At 42.3% G+C, this 19,629-nt stretch overlaps 3 protein-coding genes across 12 annotated transcripts in view; 1 reads left to right on the top strand and 2 right to left on the bottom strand.

Annotated features, from left to right (window-relative positions):
- LOC118511683 (CD63 antigen-like) overlaps positions 1 to 15,664 on the bottom strand; it is a 63,457-nt gene extending 47,793 nt beyond the window's left edge. For 3 of the 10 annotated variants that reach the window (XM_036055057.1, XM_036055065.1, XM_036055063.1), the window contains exons 1-2: positions 15,294 to 15,602; positions 14,952 to 15,127 (exon numbers count right to left, since the gene is read on the bottom strand). The gene's annotated coding sequence lies outside the window, so the exon portion shown is untranslated. Of the gene's footprint in view, positions 1 to 777; positions 781 to 14,951; positions 15,128 to 15,272 lie in introns of all 10 variants that reach the window. The other 7 variants (XM_036055059.1, XM_036055064.1, XM_036055060.1 and 4 more) reach the window with 5 other exon arrangements.
- A 358-nt stretch (positions 15,665 to 16,022) lies between these two features.
- On the top strand, positions 16,023 to 17,845 carry LOC118511679 (5-methylcytosine rRNA methyltransferase NSUN4). Its single transcript, XM_036055047.1, has 3 exons — positions 16,023 to 16,198; positions 16,271 to 17,571; positions 17,629 to 17,845. The coding sequence occupies exons 1-3, from the start codon at positions 16,133 to 16,135 to the stop codon at positions 17,771 to 17,773; spliced, it is 1,512 nt and encodes a 503-aa protein (XP_035910940.1). The 5' UTR covers positions 16,023 to 16,132; the 3' UTR covers positions 17,774 to 17,845.
- LOC118511682 (general transcription factor IIH subunit 3) lies at positions 17,781 to 19,115 on the bottom strand. Its single transcript, XM_036055056.1, has 6 exons — positions 19,029 to 19,115; positions 18,774 to 18,954; positions 18,518 to 18,713; positions 18,208 to 18,453; positions 17,962 to 18,134; positions 17,781 to 17,898 (listed from the first exon to the last, which is right to left on the bottom strand). The coding sequence occupies exons 1-6, from the start codon at positions 19,033 to 19,035 to the stop codon at positions 17,835 to 17,837; spliced, it is 867 nt and encodes a 288-aa protein (XP_035910949.1). The 5' UTR covers positions 19,036 to 19,115; the 3' UTR covers positions 17,781 to 17,834.
- Between the last annotated feature and the right edge of the window lie 514 nt (positions 19,116 to 19,629).

Raw genomic sequence — 19,629 nt, 5'->3', positions numbered from 1 at the left:
AAGTTGTCCATGTAACTATCACTCAGAATGTGACTGAATGCGCTTGTTAAAAATGACTTTCTCCGGGTGGGAGCTTCGTCGATCAATGATCTCAACTGAGTTCTGCAATGACCAATAGATTGTTTTGGGAAAAAATCTTACCGAAGGGTGGATAAGGGAGGACCTTATTCGATCGTTCTTTCAGTCAAGACTATTGTGAAAGAGCTGGAAAAAAATGGAGACATTGATTTATAAAATACATAGCTTAGATTCTGAGTGTGGGCCGGTGGTAGAGACAACAACGGCGCCGATCGTAATATAGTGGAACCTGGGTTCAAATCGCGGACCGTTCCCCCGAAGTGAGGACTGATTATCCAACGTAGTATCATTAAGTCTAGTAAGCCAGAAATTGCAGGCATGACCTATAAGAGGCCGTTGGGCCAAAAATAGAGAGCTAAGATTCTAGCTATTATTTGCCTAAAGGCCCGTCCGTACAAACATTATTGTAGAATGTTTCTTGCATACAAGATTAAAGCTAATTTTGTCCACTGAGTTGTCTGAAGTAATTTTAGTCACATCTCACTATGTCATTTAACAAGAATATGGCCGTATTGATAAATCAATTATTTTCCAAGTGGTTTCAAATCGCCCAAAGGAATGATTTTTATATACTCAAATATAACCTCATATTATTGTGGAAAACAATCCCCAATTCACATGCATATCCATTCACCAGTTAATATGTCTGAAGAATAATCGCCTGAAGTCGGTGCACGCCCAATTGCCCCACAATGCGACCTTCTGTTTTCGTTTATTCTTATTTCAATTTTCCATTTCAATCACTTTCGGTAACGTTCCCTGACGACACTCCTACACCGTCACCGGGGAAGACACGAAAACGCAGCATTTCGACGCAATGGGAACGGGAACGAAGCGAAACTTCTTTAGCTTCAAGTGGTACGAAATGGGGTCGCCGCTAACGTGCAACCCTTCAGCCGAGCACACGCTGTGACGTGCGGTACAGAATTACGATCTAATTTCTGCTTCCAGAGCATAAGGTTAACTCCGTCTGCCAGCATCATCATGCTGATGAAGGGTCATGGCAGATAACATCGGTCCATGTACACTTGTCATCAGTGTTCGCGAATGAGGAGGAGGATTCTTTACAAAAAAAGGAGACACACACAACCAGGCACACATTCACCGTTGAATGTTATGCTATCTGCTCTAAATGTTCCTGCGTTCCGTACGCTTTCAACTTCAACAAGGGGTTCCTCCGGGTTCCCGTTTGTCTGCCATTCTGTGCAGAAAACGACCACACACATTCACTTGTGTTGGGTGGATCGCATTTTTTAACCGTTCTAAAACAATGATTATGAGAGGAACGTGATTTTTCTTTCATCTTCAGCACGTTTTCCGAAACGGTAGAAGGACGCGTTTTTTCGTCCAATTTCGGTACCATGACCGCACAGGTGATGAACCTAACCCATGCAACATCGGTAGGGTAGTGGCCAAGTGATGATAACGCTGCCTAAATTTGGCAACATTGGCCTTCTTCGAGCGCATCACAACACCACGCGGCTGAGGGGAACGGAATTACACGCCGACGACCTTTGCCGACATCGCATTTTGTAGGCGAGCCTGAACTTACTCGTTACTGATGAATATCGATTTTCCTCTCCAAAAAGTGTGGAAAAAAACACAGCACTTCAATAATACATCGTAAGTACCCACGCGAAGACGAACGCCAGTCCGGCTTCATTCAGCGGTATCGTCAAAAGCATTTCTGAAGTGCTCTCACAAGTTTCATAATGGTGGCAGAGCAGATTGTAATGAACAAAAAAGCAGGAACTCTTACTTATTACAAGGAAAAAAGACAAATTATTTTATATTCGGACTGATACAAATGAAATATTCAAATCATTGTCCACTGATTCGCAAAGCTTGAATAATTGAATTCAGTCAAACACTTGAACCTTAGTTGCCTGTTTCAGTTCGTTCCATTAAACATGAATGAGCATAAGTAGCACTCAACGCGCTTTTCCATATCCTATCACACAAAATGAATCAGCGAACTGGAGAAATGTGTACGGCACTGTTCGATGGCCCGAACGTTTAATTATCTTTCAATAGAGCATAAAACTATGGTTTGATCAGATTTTCAGGCAAATTCGCAATGACACCTTTCGCTTGCGCTGCCAAACTTTAATTACTACACCATTTGTTCGATCGCGACATTAAGACAGGATCAAATGAGTGCATCCCGCGATAATTACAAATGTAAATGAAAGCGTATGCACAAAGCTAATAATTAATTAAACCACCATACGGAATGAAATGTGTCTGAATGCAAGAAAATCACGTGGCAGGATTTATAATCAAGGTCCTAAAAAGGGACCTTGGATAGGACTAATATTTTGCTTCAATCTGGCCCACAACGATAGTTTCTGTTATAACAATAACTTGCAATGACTGAACTCACAATCTTTGAATTGATTTTAATCTTATTGAGTGTTTCACAAACCACCACCAGCAGATGAAACTGTTGCGTAAGGAAGGTATGTCGTGCCACGTGCTTCCGTTCAGTTCACATGCGTTATGCCATTCGCATATCAAACTACAATATGATTCAACATACGACACACACGGTATAAGATCTAGTATCAATTATCGTTGCTCAACACGATTGTCCTTTCGGTGAAATGAAGCCGGTAAAGTTGAGTTGGTCGTTAACTCTAGTTTACACCGGCGTAAGGTTCACTGAAGTCCGACCATGGAAACCCTTCTTCGATTTACATCCTACGCAGGGTAAGGCTGTTGAACCCAGCCGATTAATTAACAAAACGATGGCAATCAATCGTACGGCCGTTCGTATCGTTTAACAGGTAGAAACCAACCCAATGGAATGCAGCATCAAAATGGAGCATTTGATCAAGAGCACTTTATTCGATAGAGAGACACCTGTAAAAGGTGAATGCTATTATACATGAAATGAACATTTAGAACACCGTTGTTTAAGGCTGATAAATAACAAAAAAAAAAACAATTCTTTAGCGAAAGTTCTGCTTACAACGCACTTCTGTTGATTTCATACCACAAAACTGTGGGAAAAAGAACAACCAGTCCTAAGTCCTATGGAAATTACATGACGAGTGTATTTTCTCGAGCATATAGCCATACGCAGAAACCATCAGACACCATTTAATGTTGAACCGACAGCTTCTATCCCCAAAGCACCATTTATGCTATCGACACTGTACTGCCAACAACTCGGCCAACAGCACATACAGTGTGCGAAATAAGATTATAAGTAGATGCAAATAGTCATCGAACTGGAACCAGATGGAAAATTTCCCTTGGCGAAAAAAAGGGACTCCTTCCATTCACACTTACTAATCCTGCACGGATAGCAACAACTCCGCCATTAATAGACAGTTAATAATAGGTTCGAACCTGTTCTTGCAATATCGTTCAATAATTGAGCAGCCCTTCCCATGGGGGGGGGGTCCCTCCTTTTGCTGCCGAGCATAATTACTTACATTATAAATCAATTTCACATACTGGCTTGTTTCTTTGTCCAGCAGATAGTATGAAGCATATGGGCAGTGGACACATGCTAATCGATAAAAGCTATTGAATGGAACAAAGGAACAAAGGATACACTTGTAGCCGTAGGTATTGCTTTAGATACTTTTTATAGCTACGGGTCTACGGGCAGAACGCATTTGTCTTTGAGTAGAACAACACTTTGTGAAACGACACACGTGTAAGGATGGGCTGAGCTAGCCTGAAACGGTTGTAATGGTATGAATCTAAATTTACCGCTCAATTTCTCGAAATTTGTTGACTCTTGTCATTAAAATGGAACGTATTGGCCATTAAAAGGTGTTCCACTATATGGCACGTTGAGGTGATGGGATGGTCTAGGAAGTATTTATGTTTACAGTACTCGTTTCACCATGAAGAGCTTGTCGAGAGAGGAAAGCAAGTGTTTCTAGGATAGTCTTCGCTGGGCCAATGGACAATAATTACCAGTATTATTGTAGAAGAGTGTAGATAAATTTAGCAAAAACTAACTGAAAACTGACGTATCATAGCGTCAAATTTGGTTTACATTAAATAGCTTTAAAAAATATGTAAAACATTTTTTGTGCCCTTTTTACCATGAATTCTTGTCCTCTCGGCCAAGCACTAAAATCGTGCGAAGGCTATCAAGAGTCAAGATTAAGGTAGGTATTTTGGGTGCGTTTAGCTGCCTCACAGAGTATCTGAATAGCAAGCACTTAAGAGGTTTATGCATTCAACCGCTGGTTTCCCAAGTGCCTTCGAAGCCTTGGTTCAACGACATTTGAGTAGAATGGTGGCCTTAGCCTTAGGACAAACCATTTCGTGCTAGTCGAGCATTTTCACAAAATAGATCATCCTCTACAGTCTTCCAATGCACAAGTTTTAATCGACCTGAGAAGTATAACATACAATAGTTCGAAATTAAAATGTACTACCAAAATAGCATTACCAGTGCCAACAATAGTTCAAAAGCTTATAGGAATACAAAGACTACACAGTTTTATGGCGAGTGATTGAATGTTCTTTTATTCTGATCGTGAGCCTCGTAATGTCCGACATACACAACCATAAAACAAAAAAGTGTTTTATGTACCTTTTTTCGTAAGATGTCCTTTGCACAAAAAAAGACAAAAACCGACCACTCACACCTTGAGATGACTGTTCAATCGTCCAAGCAAAATAAAACATGACCATCATCACAATAACGTACCACATTTCTCGATGGTAAATCCCAGTAAAGCCAGTTACCGGCAGATTTACTGATGTTTTTTTTTACTAGCCACAGCTCTGCATTTGCAAGAACCGAAGAAACAGAAAAAAGGACAAAGGAAAACCCGGCACAGGAAAGGAAATAAAAACAACTCCCACACCGTACCGCACATTGTCAACGATCATAAGTCGTGATCTCTTGTGATCGGGAAGCAGCAAAAAAAAGCGGGACGTTTTGTGATTTCGACACATACGACACGTCACAAATTTATCGCCTTTTCCACCCACAGCAAAGCATCTCATCTCGGGTGCGGCTCCCCTCTCGTTTATGCTGTAAACGAGCGTCTGATGAAATAATCTCACCTAGCTCAGGCGGCATTTATTTTTTTTTCTTAAGAAATGGTTTATTGCTTTTTCCTTAGCTTGCCCTTTTGGTTTTTCTATGCGGCTTTTTGTGACTGTTTCTTTTTATAACTTCAGTGGTTCAGTTTTGTTTTTGTTCACCGAACATTCTAAGAGGAAAATCGCTTAAACACGTACACAATCTCTCAAGCAATGGTAATAAAAAATGTTGTCACACCCCTGGAGCATTATAGCGCCCCGTATTCCTTCGCATTCTTCTTGCTATTTCGCTCTTAAACGATTGTGAGATTGCTAGAGGGCACAACGACCATACGCCCAGGGGTGGGAATTAATGCAAACACACACACACACATAAGATTCCCCGAAAGAAATATGAGCAAAAAATGGTGAGTTAGAATATAGAGGTAACTTTATATGACGTTGTGCGAAATGTTCGGCACGCCATTTTTCTCCGATTCTTATCAAGCCGGAAATAAATAAGAGAGAGAAACGAAACGGCAAACGTGCCAGCAGCCTTAAGCATACCCGTCTGGCAGGGCGCTGATTTGTGAAAAACTGCGATTGATACTTATCAGTGAAGTGAAGTCTACGTCAACGAGTCTACGTCCAAGCGTAGAAAAGTCGTGAAGGAATGCTGCAGGAAAACAGGTGCTAAATTAAGGTTTCGCGCGCTTAAGAACCCGGATGAGAACCGTGATGGATCCGGCGAAGCAATGGGCAACCAAGAAGTCGTTTCCAGTGGTGACGACTGTTCAACTTCTCAAGAATGGAATATGGCCATTCAGGACAACATGAAATTCTTCCATCCCATTCAGTAAGCTGTGGTAAAATGCCGACTAAGCGACGGAAGTGGAACAGCAATTTATGAGACGTGCCGTTTCGTTAGGCGGGATTAACGGGGTTTAGGTTCCGTTCGTGGAATTGTTATCAAGAATTGAGAATGAAATGGATTTCAATTTCATTTAAAATCTTATATACTTTATGATTTGTCTGAATATTTTCATAGAAAAAAATAATGTTTTGAGCAACGTTCATCGACATTAAACCACCGTACTGCTAACCACCACCAACTTTCGAACCGTGCGCAGAGCATAGACATTCAGTTGCCGTCTGCACTTCCGTTTCTTAAAACCACACACAGTAATGGCCACCGCTCAACATCATCATCATCATCAACCGCAGCACCAGCCGCATTAAAACGTTCTGTTGAGTGAGACATTTCCAAATCCAGGAAAAGCTTTACTCAACTAAAAGCGATACGGTTGCCATTTTAACAGTTTCAGCTTTCTGCGCCACCTTATTCGCCCCTTGCGGTGTGTGTGTGTGTTGGCGTAGCAAAACTTTGAGCAAAGCTCTATCGGACGCGAAATCGCACCACACTATCCAGTGCCCTCGATATCACCATTTTCCCGGTAAGCTTCACAAATCAACCAACCCGGGGTGTGGATAGGGTAAATGAGCAAAGGTAAGAATCCTGCCGCATGAGTTGCCGATCCCGGCGACCATTATCCTGATTATAGGATGATGGATTTATTCGAACCCGGAAAGCCCTTTCCGCAGTGCAATTAGTTAACGTAGCTTTTGCACGGAATGTGACTGGAAATGCAAAATTTCCCGGGTTTCCTCCCACTCGTCACTGGATCTAGCATAACTGGAGTAGACCCGTGTTCCGATACTAGTTTATCTTGATCAATAGGTAAATTCATAATGAAGATCGCAAGCCATTTTTTTCTCGTCGTATTAATTAGCGCTTCCCTCTGATTGCTCATTGCATTCATCTCATAATGGACCCTACCACGCGTCGGATTGTTCATTGAAAAACTTGCTCAGGTAGAAACTTTTCCATTCATCGCGCAGAATACCGAATATTGAATAAAGAAAACACCGCACAAAAGCGCATCGGACGGGTTATAAAATATTTAAACTTTCCACCATTTCAAACCGTTTTCGGTACACGCTGCGCAGGAAAAGTTCGAAGCGAAAAGTTGGGAAACAATTTCCAAACCTAGCGCTATTGTTTTTTCGCGCTCGGGCAAATACTGATTGTGCATGTGACCGTGGAAACGGCCGTCCACACTCGGCCCCTGCACAAAATCAATAACTCGTGCAATGGTGGCGGCGATGTGGGCCGAACTTTTCAATCTTGGCCCAAAATTCTAAGAGCCAATCACTGCCTGCGATGTTCCGCGGCCAGTACCGGTCACATGACTCTGATAGATAACAACTGTGCTGAACCAGAGTGAAAAAGCATTATGTCAAAAATGGGAAGCCAGCGCTGCGCTGTACAAATAATCCCATCGATCATATGTGCGGCACCACACCGATAACTTTTCACATGGGTATGCGGGACCGAAAACCGGGTGACGGCTGCAAGAAATCACATACAGGGCGAAGTGAGTGGTGGTAGGCAGCATCCGCAGCTCTCCAGCACGCACTGAAAAGTAAGAATAATATACTGTCGGCGAGTGCATTTGATGAACATTGTAACATATCCAGTGTGCAAATATTGAAAGCCGCTGAAAGTCGAAGTACCGCTGTTTTCATTGGTGTGTGTGTGTTTTTCGACAAAATTCGAACCCGTTGCGGGGAGAATGTACCGAATGATAGATTAGAATTCATATTGATCACAGCTAAACGAACAACATGTTTAAGCCATTGGCCCTTTTTTATGTGCAAGATTGTAGTGTGGTAAAAAATTAAACAATTTTTTGTTACTAAAAATTTACAAAATGGTCAAACCTATATGCATAAAATATATACATAAAGTAAAGCCTGTATTTAAATGAATCATAGAATAGTTATGTACTGTAGAAAATGGAGGTCTGGACGAATAATTAAGAATGATCAAGATTCCTGCTCTAGGACATAAACGTAAGGGAGGGATGCAGACTTGAGGATACCTATGGCGGGAGTGACTCTAAGCATGACTCTTGGAAGCTTTTGGGGTATATGCGTCTCTTAGTAGACGAGGCTACTAGAACGAGGATTATTCGACTACAGGATCTTCTGGTCGATGAGGCTCCTTGGACTACGACTGAACTTGTTTTTCCGAAGAACATTCGTCTTTTCGTCCTATGATCTATGACGCCTCTAGGTAGACAAAGCGCATTGCTCGACAAATGTCCTTCTTCGTGTACGAAGGCTTATTCGTGTACGAAGTCAAGCGACTGCTGTGGACGACTAAATGTGTTTGATTTCGTGATCATTTGATCGACAAGGTTTAAACGACTAATTCTCTTTGACCAGGAGGTCTCTTGGAAGAGTTAGTTGGGGTGACCCAGCCTCTCGGTACAAAATGCCTTAGTAGTTGACCACTATACCAACGGTTAAACCTGTTTCCTCAAGCAGACACATGTGAACAACAATGGTAACGCAGCAAGAGTAACTATCAGAACAGATATCAAAATCACCTAATATGATTGAACAGCTCAGGTTTTGAATAAATTACATTTTTCGTAAATTTTACAAAAAAAAGTCTATTTTTTAACACCCGAATAGTAAACTTCTAGGTAAACTATAAAAGCTCCTTTAATTAAAATTCAGCAATAAAATCTGGTTTTCTATATTCATAATAGTACGTTCAGTCCAATTTCGTTTTCAATTCAAAATTTTCAGAGTCCTTATTTCCATACATTTCTGTATTCAATCCAAAATATCACAAACAATTCCATGAAAACGAAACCTTTAGATCTCAACCAACAAACAAAAATCCCAAAACCCCACAAGTATTCAACCTATCTCACACGCATGACACTTTGCCATCGACAGCACAGCTTCTTCGAAGTGTTCGTTGAAGTTTAATTTAATTAATCCCGTCGACGACGACGACGACGCCGACGACGTCGGATCCCAAGCCGACAACAAGTAGCCATCAAGGGGAGAAGCCATTCAAAAAGACAAAAGATCCTGAAAGGCAACCGTACCCCACTTCGATTCATCTAAGGTTTACCCGTGCCCATAAGATGATATCGATTGAACGCCCTCCTCCCGACTCCCGGAGAGAAAAACGACGGCGAATCCCTTCTAACCGCTGACTTTTTATTTGTCTCTCTTCGCCTCCATCACTATGACCCTTGGCTACCATCACGGAAACAAAAAAAAATGGAAAAACTGTGTACGCCTTTGCGTATCTCCGTCCGAGAAAGAGGAAGCATGAACGTTGTTCTTAGGCTTCGTCGCCCGTTCAATGAGATCACCGCCGTTGGATGGTGCGCCCGAAACCGAACTTCCGGAGCAAGTAAGATCTTCCTAGGAAAAACTTTGCCGAAATTGTACCCATAAAAATGTACTGCCCTTCACAATGGTGTGCATTGATAAAGTACGGCTATGCCCCGCGCGGAGGGTTGTGTCTACACTGTCTTAGGTTGCCCCCCCCGGGTCGTACCTATCTATACATCATCCACGGTAGGTTAAATTCCGTCGACATTCTAGCGCGCACATGGAGGCTGAGTGTCAATTATGCTTCTACCCGAATGCGCAACAGCACCGGCACGAAAGAACTCGTACAAGTTCTCAAGAATTTATATGTCTCCGACACACACACACACACACGGCGGGTATGTGTATGGTATGGGTTTGGTAATAAAATTATCCACGCCTGCCATTGCACTCGATATGGTGCGCGCGGTCTCGGCACGGTACAGACAGAAATTGATCGCAATAAAGAGCTGGAAGCTGTGACGATGGCGTGCCCGTAACCGGGAGAAAGCTCCGTAATTGCACGCTGTACACAGGAATAAATCAAAATATTTATTGATCCAATAGAAGACTGAAAGAGACTGTGTGTGTGTGTGTTGGGGGGCAAGAAAGTGCTAAAGGAACGAAGAATGAATTTCGTTACGATAACCAATTGAAAAAGGTCACCGTATTGGCATTTAATATGGTTTACTAATAGAAGTGTTAATGAAGTGGCTCGATATTGGATGTTTGGAGTACGTTCTGCAACTCAGTATTTGCTCCCCTCAGTAACGAGTTGGAACACAATTATTGTTGAATTAATGCATTATTTTTCTACCTTGAAAATTTGAACTATAATTTTTTTTTTTTTTTTATTCATAAAGAACGGCCTGGCCGTATTGCTAAAATTTGAACTATAATTCTAAATACATTGTAAAAATTTGAACTATAATTCTAAATACATTGTAAACAAGTCTGTAAAGTGGAATATAAATCTCATATGAACCTCACAATGTCTCGTTATCAAAAAATGAGAAATAAACATAAATTTAGAATCATGAATCAACACAAAAATCCATCTCTCTACTTCTCTTTCTTTCTCTATAAAATATTTTATCAGAAAAAAAAAACAAACAACCCGCAACCAGATCGCCTCTCATGCGGAACAATAATGTGACTCATTTGCGGGCGCTTTGCTGACACTACACTGGTTCACCAGTTAAGAAAGTCCGTCATGCGGAATGTATGACGTCTCGCGGCTCGACTTTCATTTTGCTTTATTCACAGCTTCAGATTAATCTCATACTGATAAGGTTTCCGGGGAGCCAAACGTGAAATGTCGTGTAGGTTTACCGTTGTTGCCATTCCCGCTATTGGTTTTCTCTGTCGCATTACTCAAGCTGTCTTCTTATCAGTCGAACGTGAAACTTGCGTTTAGAATTTTCATACCCGCTTGGAGTCTCGGTTTTCTATTTGGAGTACTTATTAGTAAATGCTCGCAGTAACGTAAGATTAATAAGTACAATCGTGCCGCCAATTAAATACCACCCAATTCCAGCCCATTTTCATTTAATTGGCATCTTTTTCTTTAAGAATTCAGCAGTTCCTTTCAGCATCAACTGCCCGTCTTCTGCCCGTATTTGCGCACTTTTCCCCAAAACACGTTAAAATGAACAAACCGGAATGGTAACGATTAAAGAAAATTAAAACCACACACACACGCCGAACGTTTCTTACACGCCGAAGAAAGAAAGAAGGATTCTTTTGCACCAACCACATGCTCTTTGAAACGTATCCACCCCCGGAGGAGACGGTTTGGGCCGTTCCTTCTTTGATGTACGTTTATCACCCACAACAAACACGCATCTCTCGAGCAGAGATGGTGTGAAACGATACTATCCAAAAAAAAAAAAACCTGTTCTAGCTGGCTGACTGTGTGTTGTTTGTCTTCCGCCAACATGTTGCTCAAGTTGTTTTCGGTATTGAAAAGTTTGGTCTGCAAATTACCCACTACCTGTTTTGCCAGGGACATCATCTTCACTTTGGACGCTCGAAACTTACACTTGTATAAACGGATAAAAAGTTAACAACAAATGTATTTGGAAATGGCTGAAGTTTCATCACACTTCCAGACACACTGAAAGCAACGTGTCAGAAGCTAGAAAATAATTTTTTAAATGTAGATGAAATTAAAATAATTTTCTAGAGAACATTTGCCGCCTTTGGACATTAAATGCACGATGGAAACCTTTCAACGTTCCCTTTGTTCTTCTTTTGTACGCTGACGACTCTGCGCCAGTGTCGGAAGCCCCAGGAAAACTAGGTTTCTACTAGCGTTACATGAGGATTAGTGTCAGCTTAAGTAGGTACCCGTATATTCCACCCCATAGCTGTGCAGTGGACCGTATCGTAATCATAACCGTGTGCAAGCAGAAGAGCAATATAAAGTATGGCATTTCAACAATACAGTCACTTCACAATAAATTAATCCTTCACCTGCAGTACAATAATGGTTAACAGGTTATACAAGTTAGAGGAATCTTTATGTCCGCATGCATATCTGAAGCATCTAATGTAAAACATTTAGTGTTGATATTTATAATAGTGGGTAATAGCTTCCCTGATTCCTGTTTCAAATGCACCATACCCTGTTCATGTTTTACTTTACATTTATACGAGCCAAATTTACTACGTTGATAGTTTCGTTGTTTTGAAAATATTTAGTTTATGCCATAAAGTCGATAAAGTGAACAAACAACACATCTAGTGTAGTCTAGTGTAATGTAAAACTGACTCGACCTCTCGTTAAACGAGACATTCGAGCAGCAACTTTTGACCATCATCTCCTATCGTCCAGCAGCTGACACCAGCTCTACCACCGCCAGAATAACGAGTGACAAAGTTCTAACCAAAAATCTTACTTCATGCGACAAAACCATCAAGTGCCCACACTACCAGCTTGATGGCACCTTTCCCTACAGCCCTCTCAACCTTCAACATTTCAGAATTCCGTCTGCTGTGGCTCAACCACAACGAAACGAGTTTTCTCTTGAAGCACGAGCCCCAATGCAGAACCACACCAGCCAACTTCAGGACTAACGATGCAAAATCTCGTGCAGTGGAAGCAGAAGAAGAACAAATCTCCAAACGAGTCAATTTTTGCAGACGTTCTTGCCGTTCTCTTGCACCTAAATTTTCCACCCATTCCGTTTGGGTTTCCTACATTCATACCCAACAACCTCAAGCAAAGCACCGCGCACGTCCCGTTTCATTTATCCGGACGATTCGATTCGTGCACTATAAAACCCTGTCTGGGATGAAGCGTCGCGTCTCGCCGTATGCGATGAAGTCGATCCGTTTGCCCATTGATGCTACAGAATGCATTTCAAGTGCAACCCTGCCAGCAAATATGATCAAAAGACAGACGTAGACGATGGGAACGGAAAAAAGAACTAACAAAGAAAGTAAAAATGGGCCACCACTCAAGTAACACTTAGCCCGTCTCTCAGACTTTCAGGTCGAGCTTTCGGGGCCAAACTAACCACGCTCATTTCATCTAGAGGCTTTAGCATCTTTTTGAAATCATGGTGGAACACTAGCGATAGGGTAAGATAATTCAAAGCCAGTCAGTAGAGAGAAAGGATTATTTTAAATGGCAGGTTAAATCGTGAAGGTACATTTTAAAAACCCTTTAAAAATTTATGTTTAAAATTTGATAAAACGGATACTATTTAAGGACAAAGACGCTCCATGAAGTATTTTGGACTTCTACTCCATTTACACTAAAGTTCCATCAGGTCTTGCGCGACGGATATTTAAATATTATTTTTTAAGTATTAGATTTTGGCTGATTCCCTGCGACGATGGAAAATGAGTTGGGAGCTTTTTTTGTCAATGATACGCTATCTATCACAGTAATATCTTTTTTAAGGGAGCTACAGGAGTTCGTTCATCATGACCATAATCTTCATTCAAAATCTTCATCACCGTCAAGTTCTGAAACGACGAAGTTACTAGGCTCTTGAATTTGTCATCAACCGAAGACTGCACTTAACGACTGAAGGCAGGGGTGGCTTTGCGCGATCGAGGGGAGACCCGTGATTGAAAGGGACTCCCCCCGGGTCAGCAAATTCAATGTAGTAAGGGCCCCCGCCTCCAAGGTGCTAAATCCGCCGCTGATTGAATGGTAATCATAATATTAGAAAATTTTCTCTTATTTTTACAGAAGGGCTCTCCTTGTTAGAAAATCCAATTGACTATAGCCAGTAGCCAAAACGAGCCTCATAATCTTCAATCTCATCAAATCGTCGAGAGTATGGATTAGGCTGCGATGACCAAAGCTGCACCAAATCGATTGAAGTTGAAGTAAAATTTTGGCTTTATATAAAAGAAATGACAGGCTTCTTGGATAAAAGATTATCGCATGGAAAATTGTTGAAGTCAGCCAGTCAGTTAATGGCCCATATCCTTTATAACTAATTCGCCGTACAGTTTCAAGATATTTGACCCTTTGCTCGTTGAAGTTTTCCCACCACTAACCTAAGCGATTGTGCCACATGATAAATAAGTTGGTAAAGAAATAAGAACAATCTCCTTGTAGGACATTTTTCTATTTTTCGGGGGATCGGTTTAAGCGTATTACCAGTCTGCTACAATGTTCCACTTTTATGGTAAGTTAAGATGTTGGGGCAACCCAATTTTTCGTCGCCAATCCTTTCATGAACTTTATCAGCAACATTTCTATTGTTTGGCATTTCTCTGTTTCTTCATATTTAAATTGGATCACGCATCAAAACAAACCAAACGACAAACAAGCCAATATTGAACCGGTGTCGGTCGCATATCGTAACAGGACCCCCATTCAAACATTATGTGAACAGAACCCGAATGAAGGGCGCCTAACAAATCAATTTCGTGCAGCTCAATAATTTCACCCACCGACAGCTCCAGAATCGTGCCCTAAATTTACGTTTCAAATCGACAGTGGCACAAGTCAGAAACATACTTCGCCCGGTCTAAATGGCACTTGATGTCGTACGGGTCCCCGTTTTTCGGAGGCACCATATTTACATTAGCCACCAGTAAAGTATCATTGACAAAAAGGTAAATGTCCTCCGAAAAGGGCGAGCGAGTGAGTGAGTGCATGTGAGGGAGTAAACATTCAGAATATTCGACAAGCGCGAGGGCTCGCTGCCTGTAGAAGGGAATTATGGAAGCATTTACGGAGTTGAATGGAATGGGTGGCGGCATTGGCGACGGGGGACGAGTTGTTTTGATGCGTTTCCATTGTTTTGATCCGGCCATTCTTTGGGTGAATGTTTCACGCAAGAGCAGGAGAGAAACCACGCTGAAAGCATTAACGAAAGAAGAAATGAAAGCCAACAACACCCAGACACTACCGAGACGTTCCATTATTTACGGGTAAGCGTCCGTTTCCGTTTCCGATCTCCCATGGCAACGGTATTTTAGTGTGTTTTGTGACCATCGTTACCATCGTAATGGCCTCGCTCGATTGTACTTGCTTTTGATAGCTGGCGTGTGTGTGCGTGTATTATTCTATAATTTTCCATACGCACTACACATTCTCTATTGGTATGTTTTATCCAGATAAATAACAACAGAACAAGTACGAGTAATAAACGACGAGTGTGACTAACCTTTTTTTTTTGCTTCTTCACTCCTACAACAAAACAGCAGTGCCCTTTATTCCACACAACCACACAGCTGGCACCCTTATTCCAATGCTTTTGCTTATTAACACCAACACTTTCCACAAAACTTCACACCTTACGCACCCGTACGGCGTTTCACTTTTAAAAAAATGGTCACTGACCTGAAATCGAAGGCAGAGATTTTTATGGTTAAAATGGCTGATTCTACTCAGCTCCGGCAGACAAGCACAAATCTTTTGCGTTTTCCCCCCCGGGGGAGTTTGGGAAAACAGTTAGCAGCGAACAAATCACTTATCAGCCACACACAATATTGATTCCAACATTTACCACAACCACCACAACTCTCGAAGGACCTTTTCTTTCCCGGTACCACACAAATCATGCAAATCCGCTGTCGCTTCGCCTTTGCACGCACCTGCTACGGTCGGCTCTTCTTCACAGCACCTTTTTACTTGCGAATACACCAGTCACAGCGCGGTTGCTATGGAAACGGCTTGCCGCGTTGCTGAATAAATGCGCTACGAGGGAGATACTGGAACTGGAGCTGCCGCCACGGAGAAAGACCAACCGTTCGCGTAGAAATCTTGGGAAAAACTGTTCGTGTCACGGTACGCGTACGGCTTGTGCGTGCGGCGGTATGTTTTCTCCGCGAAGTTTCGTCGAAAGCCGAACCCGCAGAACGTGTGCGTGGAAAAGGGAAAGCATGATGAACTGGATGTTCTGTTCTCTTTATTCTAGTGAGGTGATATGCGCAGAGGCGTCTAATCTTTCTAGAGGGAAGTGCAACACTTTTCTTACATGGGAGAGGTTAAGATAAAATTATTATAGAACTAAAATTTCTTGCTTCTAAGCTGCGTAAAGCTGGATTATCGTGGATTTGTAAAAATAAGATAAAAGCCTGAATCTTTTTTCGATCTCACTTCAAGAGTGAGCCACGAATGTATATTCTCTTCATCTACTCTTGTAAAATATAAATATATAAAAAGACATTTTCTATTTTATAAAATACTTTTTCAACTTCTACAAAAAAACGAAACATTTGGAAAATTGAACGAAATTTTCTTTATTTCAATGCTTTCTGGCAACACTGCCTTGCACATCACCGGAGTTTGTTATTGTTTACCAACCGTGCTGCACCATCTTTACATAACTGTCAAACGCCGAACATGCTGCGATCAAATCACCGGCTTCCACTAATTTTACAACGATTTCGTCATGCAAAAACTCATTGGGTAAGTGATAAATGCCCAAAATACGATACATCCTGCTAAACTCTTCACCCTTCCCTACCATTTCCCACCCAGTCTGAGCTGAAAAAGAAACAGTTTCCCAAAGACCGGGCGCTAGAAAACTTTGACGATTTCTACGGTTCCGTGTTCGGTACGCGATGGAAAAGCATACGGATTGCGCTCCAGTGCGAACACAAGTACGTTGCGCTGGTGAACCAGTTCGGAGACACGGAAGAAACGATCCAGCAGCTACAGTCGGACGGTGCCATCAGTTTGCGTGATATTTATCTTGCACGGAAAAAGGACTTGGCGGATGGCGGAGATGGAACTCGGGAACCGCTTGACGGTGGCAAAGTGTTCCAGGTGGAGGAACGTGTAGCAGCATTCCGGGACACCCGAAAGCAATCGGAAAGGGATCATCTTTATCGTGCCGATCCTACAGCTGCCCTGTCGAACATCGATGGCGCTCAATCTCCTTCTGTTGGGCAGCCAGTTGAGCAGAATGTGGTGGATTACAAAAAATCGCTCGATAAAAGCTTGAAGGATGATTCGGAACTAGACTACCAACGGTTGGTTGACCCAGCCGTCGGGACAGCGGCAGCATTGCACGAGTTTGTTCCAGCGTCGAAGCTGAAGGGCATGGAAGATTACGTATTCGAATCGGACCATTACAAATACTACAGTAACAGCACCGACTTTCCACTTAAAATTGAAATGGAAGAATCTTTCGGCATTCCCGAACAGTTGCACCTGTACACGTACGAACGGGCGAACGTTTCGACCTTCCGAAGTCCTCGCAAATGTACCACCGGAGTGTTATCTCATTTCCTCTTCGATGGTGCATCCTGCTTACCGCCCCTAGTGCTCGATGTTCAACCGGGTGACCGGGTGCTGGATGCATGTGCTGCCCCGGGTGGTAAATCGTTGCTGCTACTGCAAACCCTTCTACCCGGTACGATGGTAATGAACGATTCGCACGAAAGTCGCTGCAATCGAATTCGGCAGCTAATGCGCCAGTATTTGTATGATTTCGATGAAAAGTGGAAAAAGAAACGTTGCTTCATCACGCAGGGTGATGCACGCAACCTGCAAGAGTATTCGATGTACGATCGGGTACTGGTGGACGTTCCGTGCACCAATGATCGCCACTCGGTGATGGAGAACGACAATAATATGTTCAAACCGTCACGAGTTAAAGAGCGTTTGCGGATACCTGAGGTGCAGGCGAGCATATTGAGCAATTGTTTGAAATTGTTGCGGCCCGGAGGTACTTTGGTGTACTCTACGTGCAGCTTAAGTCCGGTACAGAACGACGGTGTCGTACATATGGCGCTAAGCAACGTTTTTAGTGACGCAGGATTGACGGTAACAATCAAGTAAGTGGCAAAATGATGAAAATCGCTTCATGAATGCTAATGCTTCGATTTTTACAGGGACCTGAGTCTTACGATGCAACCACTGAAGGATATCTTCAAATTCGCCAACCCTGCAACACTTAAGTACGGTCAGCTAGTGCTCCCCTTCCTACCGGCCAACTTTGGACCGATGTACATCTGCAAAATGGTTCGGAATGAGTAGCGTGATGTTGTATGCGAACGAAAAACGAATTTATTCGCTAACTTCTATAGTAAATGAAGATTTATGTTTTAAGTTTCTTTTTCTTCGGTTTGGCTGCGATTGGTGCCGGCGCTTTGAAAACGGTACTGAAAGAAAGAAAGCACGACATTAATCTCACACATCTAGAGACAAATCGATTCTAGTCTTACTGGCATGTGGTACAGATGGGACTGAATTTGCAGAAGATAGACAAACACACGGAACACACGTAACCGATATCGATCAGCTCCCGATGGCAGAAACAAGCAGCACGATAATCAACCTTTACCGGTGGCGGCAACACTAGCTTGCAGCGCATCTGCGGATCTGGCAGGAATACCCACTAGAGGGTAGAAATCGGAAACGGTGAGTGGTAATAGTTTTGATCGTTTAAACTAAATTCTACACCTGCTTACCAAAAGATACTGAAGAAAACCCTCCAGCTGCTCGAGCCGGAGGTACTGTCCGCCGGTAATATCGCAGCCCTGCTGCAGCAAACTAAGTGCCTTATCGAGTGCACAAACATCTATAACGACGCCTTGCTTTTGTGCCGTGAAAAACACGTTCATGTAGGTCATGTACTGGGAGGCACACTCGTTACTGCCCGTGACCACCAGTACACGCGAGTTTATTTTCGTACCCGGTACTTTGTTGCGGTTTATCTGCAAGAAAGTGAGGAAGGCTTTAGAAAAGGCTTTGAACCATCCCGTACGTTGGGAAACCTACCCGTGCAATGTAACACAGTGCCATCGACATGCTACCAGCTAAAAGTGATTCGGTTGGAGTGGTTAAGGGCGGTGCCGTGTTGATCATATGCGCCAGCTTCTGTTTGATTGTTTTCTCCACCAGCGTAAACACTTCGTACTGTCCATCGACCTGCCGGATGTCGAGCGGTTTGCCCGGTGTTGGATACAGAAATTGCCTGGAAAGCAGTGGTGTGTTAAAATCAAGAACAGCATAAAGAACAGCACAATTTCCTTACGTCGCATGATGGTGGCAGGCCAAAACAGCCAGCTTGTTTTGTGCCTTCTGCATAAGGTGCGCATTTGCAAACGCTACGATCGAGTCCAGGCACTGGGTAAGATTGTGGGGTTTTTCGCGTATTATTCGTTGCGACGGATTTGTATCGAGCACTATCACCAGCAGGCTGGCGTCCTTGTTCTCTGTGGAATGTAAGAAGGATTACATTAGAGTGTGAAATTTATTCGTTTAATCGACTTTAAGATGGAAAACTTACCCTCCATCGTGCTTCGCTGTCGGCGTTTTAGCTTTGTTTATTATTATTGCTACTTTGACAGCGACGCCTAACCATGGGACATTTGCAAGAACGCGTAAAGTGACAATTTGGAAAATAAAATAATTACAAATATTTAAACAACTTCTATAGAAAAAAGTTATTTTAATGAATTGGCTTATATACAAACAATAAACAAAACAACTATTTAATATAAGACATGATAATAAGAATTATTATCTCAATTCTTAATGGAGGTATACCACTGTTCAATTTCTTTCTTTCTAGCTGCGTACGTAACCAAAGTAGGTTTAAAAAATTGGCTGCGTACTTTAGCAAAACATGCTACGCTTTTCACATACATCCGCAAGCCGTTAAATGGTTCTAAGAAATCAGTTACTGGATATAATTTTTCATTTAGGCATTGAATGAACAAGATTGGTGGCTTTTTCTTTTATAAATTGATTTTATTTTTTAATGTATAAGGCAATCTAAGAGAATATTGACATCCCTTCTCAGGCCATCAATTCGGAAGTTTGCAAAGAACACGCCAATGAAAGCCGTGAATATAGGCTATATCGGAGCCTTGAAGATCATTTGCTAG

Source organism: Anopheles stephensi, chromosome 3 (genome assembly GCF_013141755.1).
Source record: "Anopheles stephensi strain Indian chromosome 3, UCI_ANSTEP_V1.0, whole genome shotgun sequence".
In the NCBI taxonomy this organism is placed as follows: domain Eukaryota; kingdom Metazoa; phylum Arthropoda; class Insecta; order Diptera; family Culicidae; genus Anopheles; species Anopheles stephensi.
The sequence above is the reverse complement of the archived record's forward strand: the minus strand, read 5'-3'. Positions and strand labels throughout refer to the sequence as shown.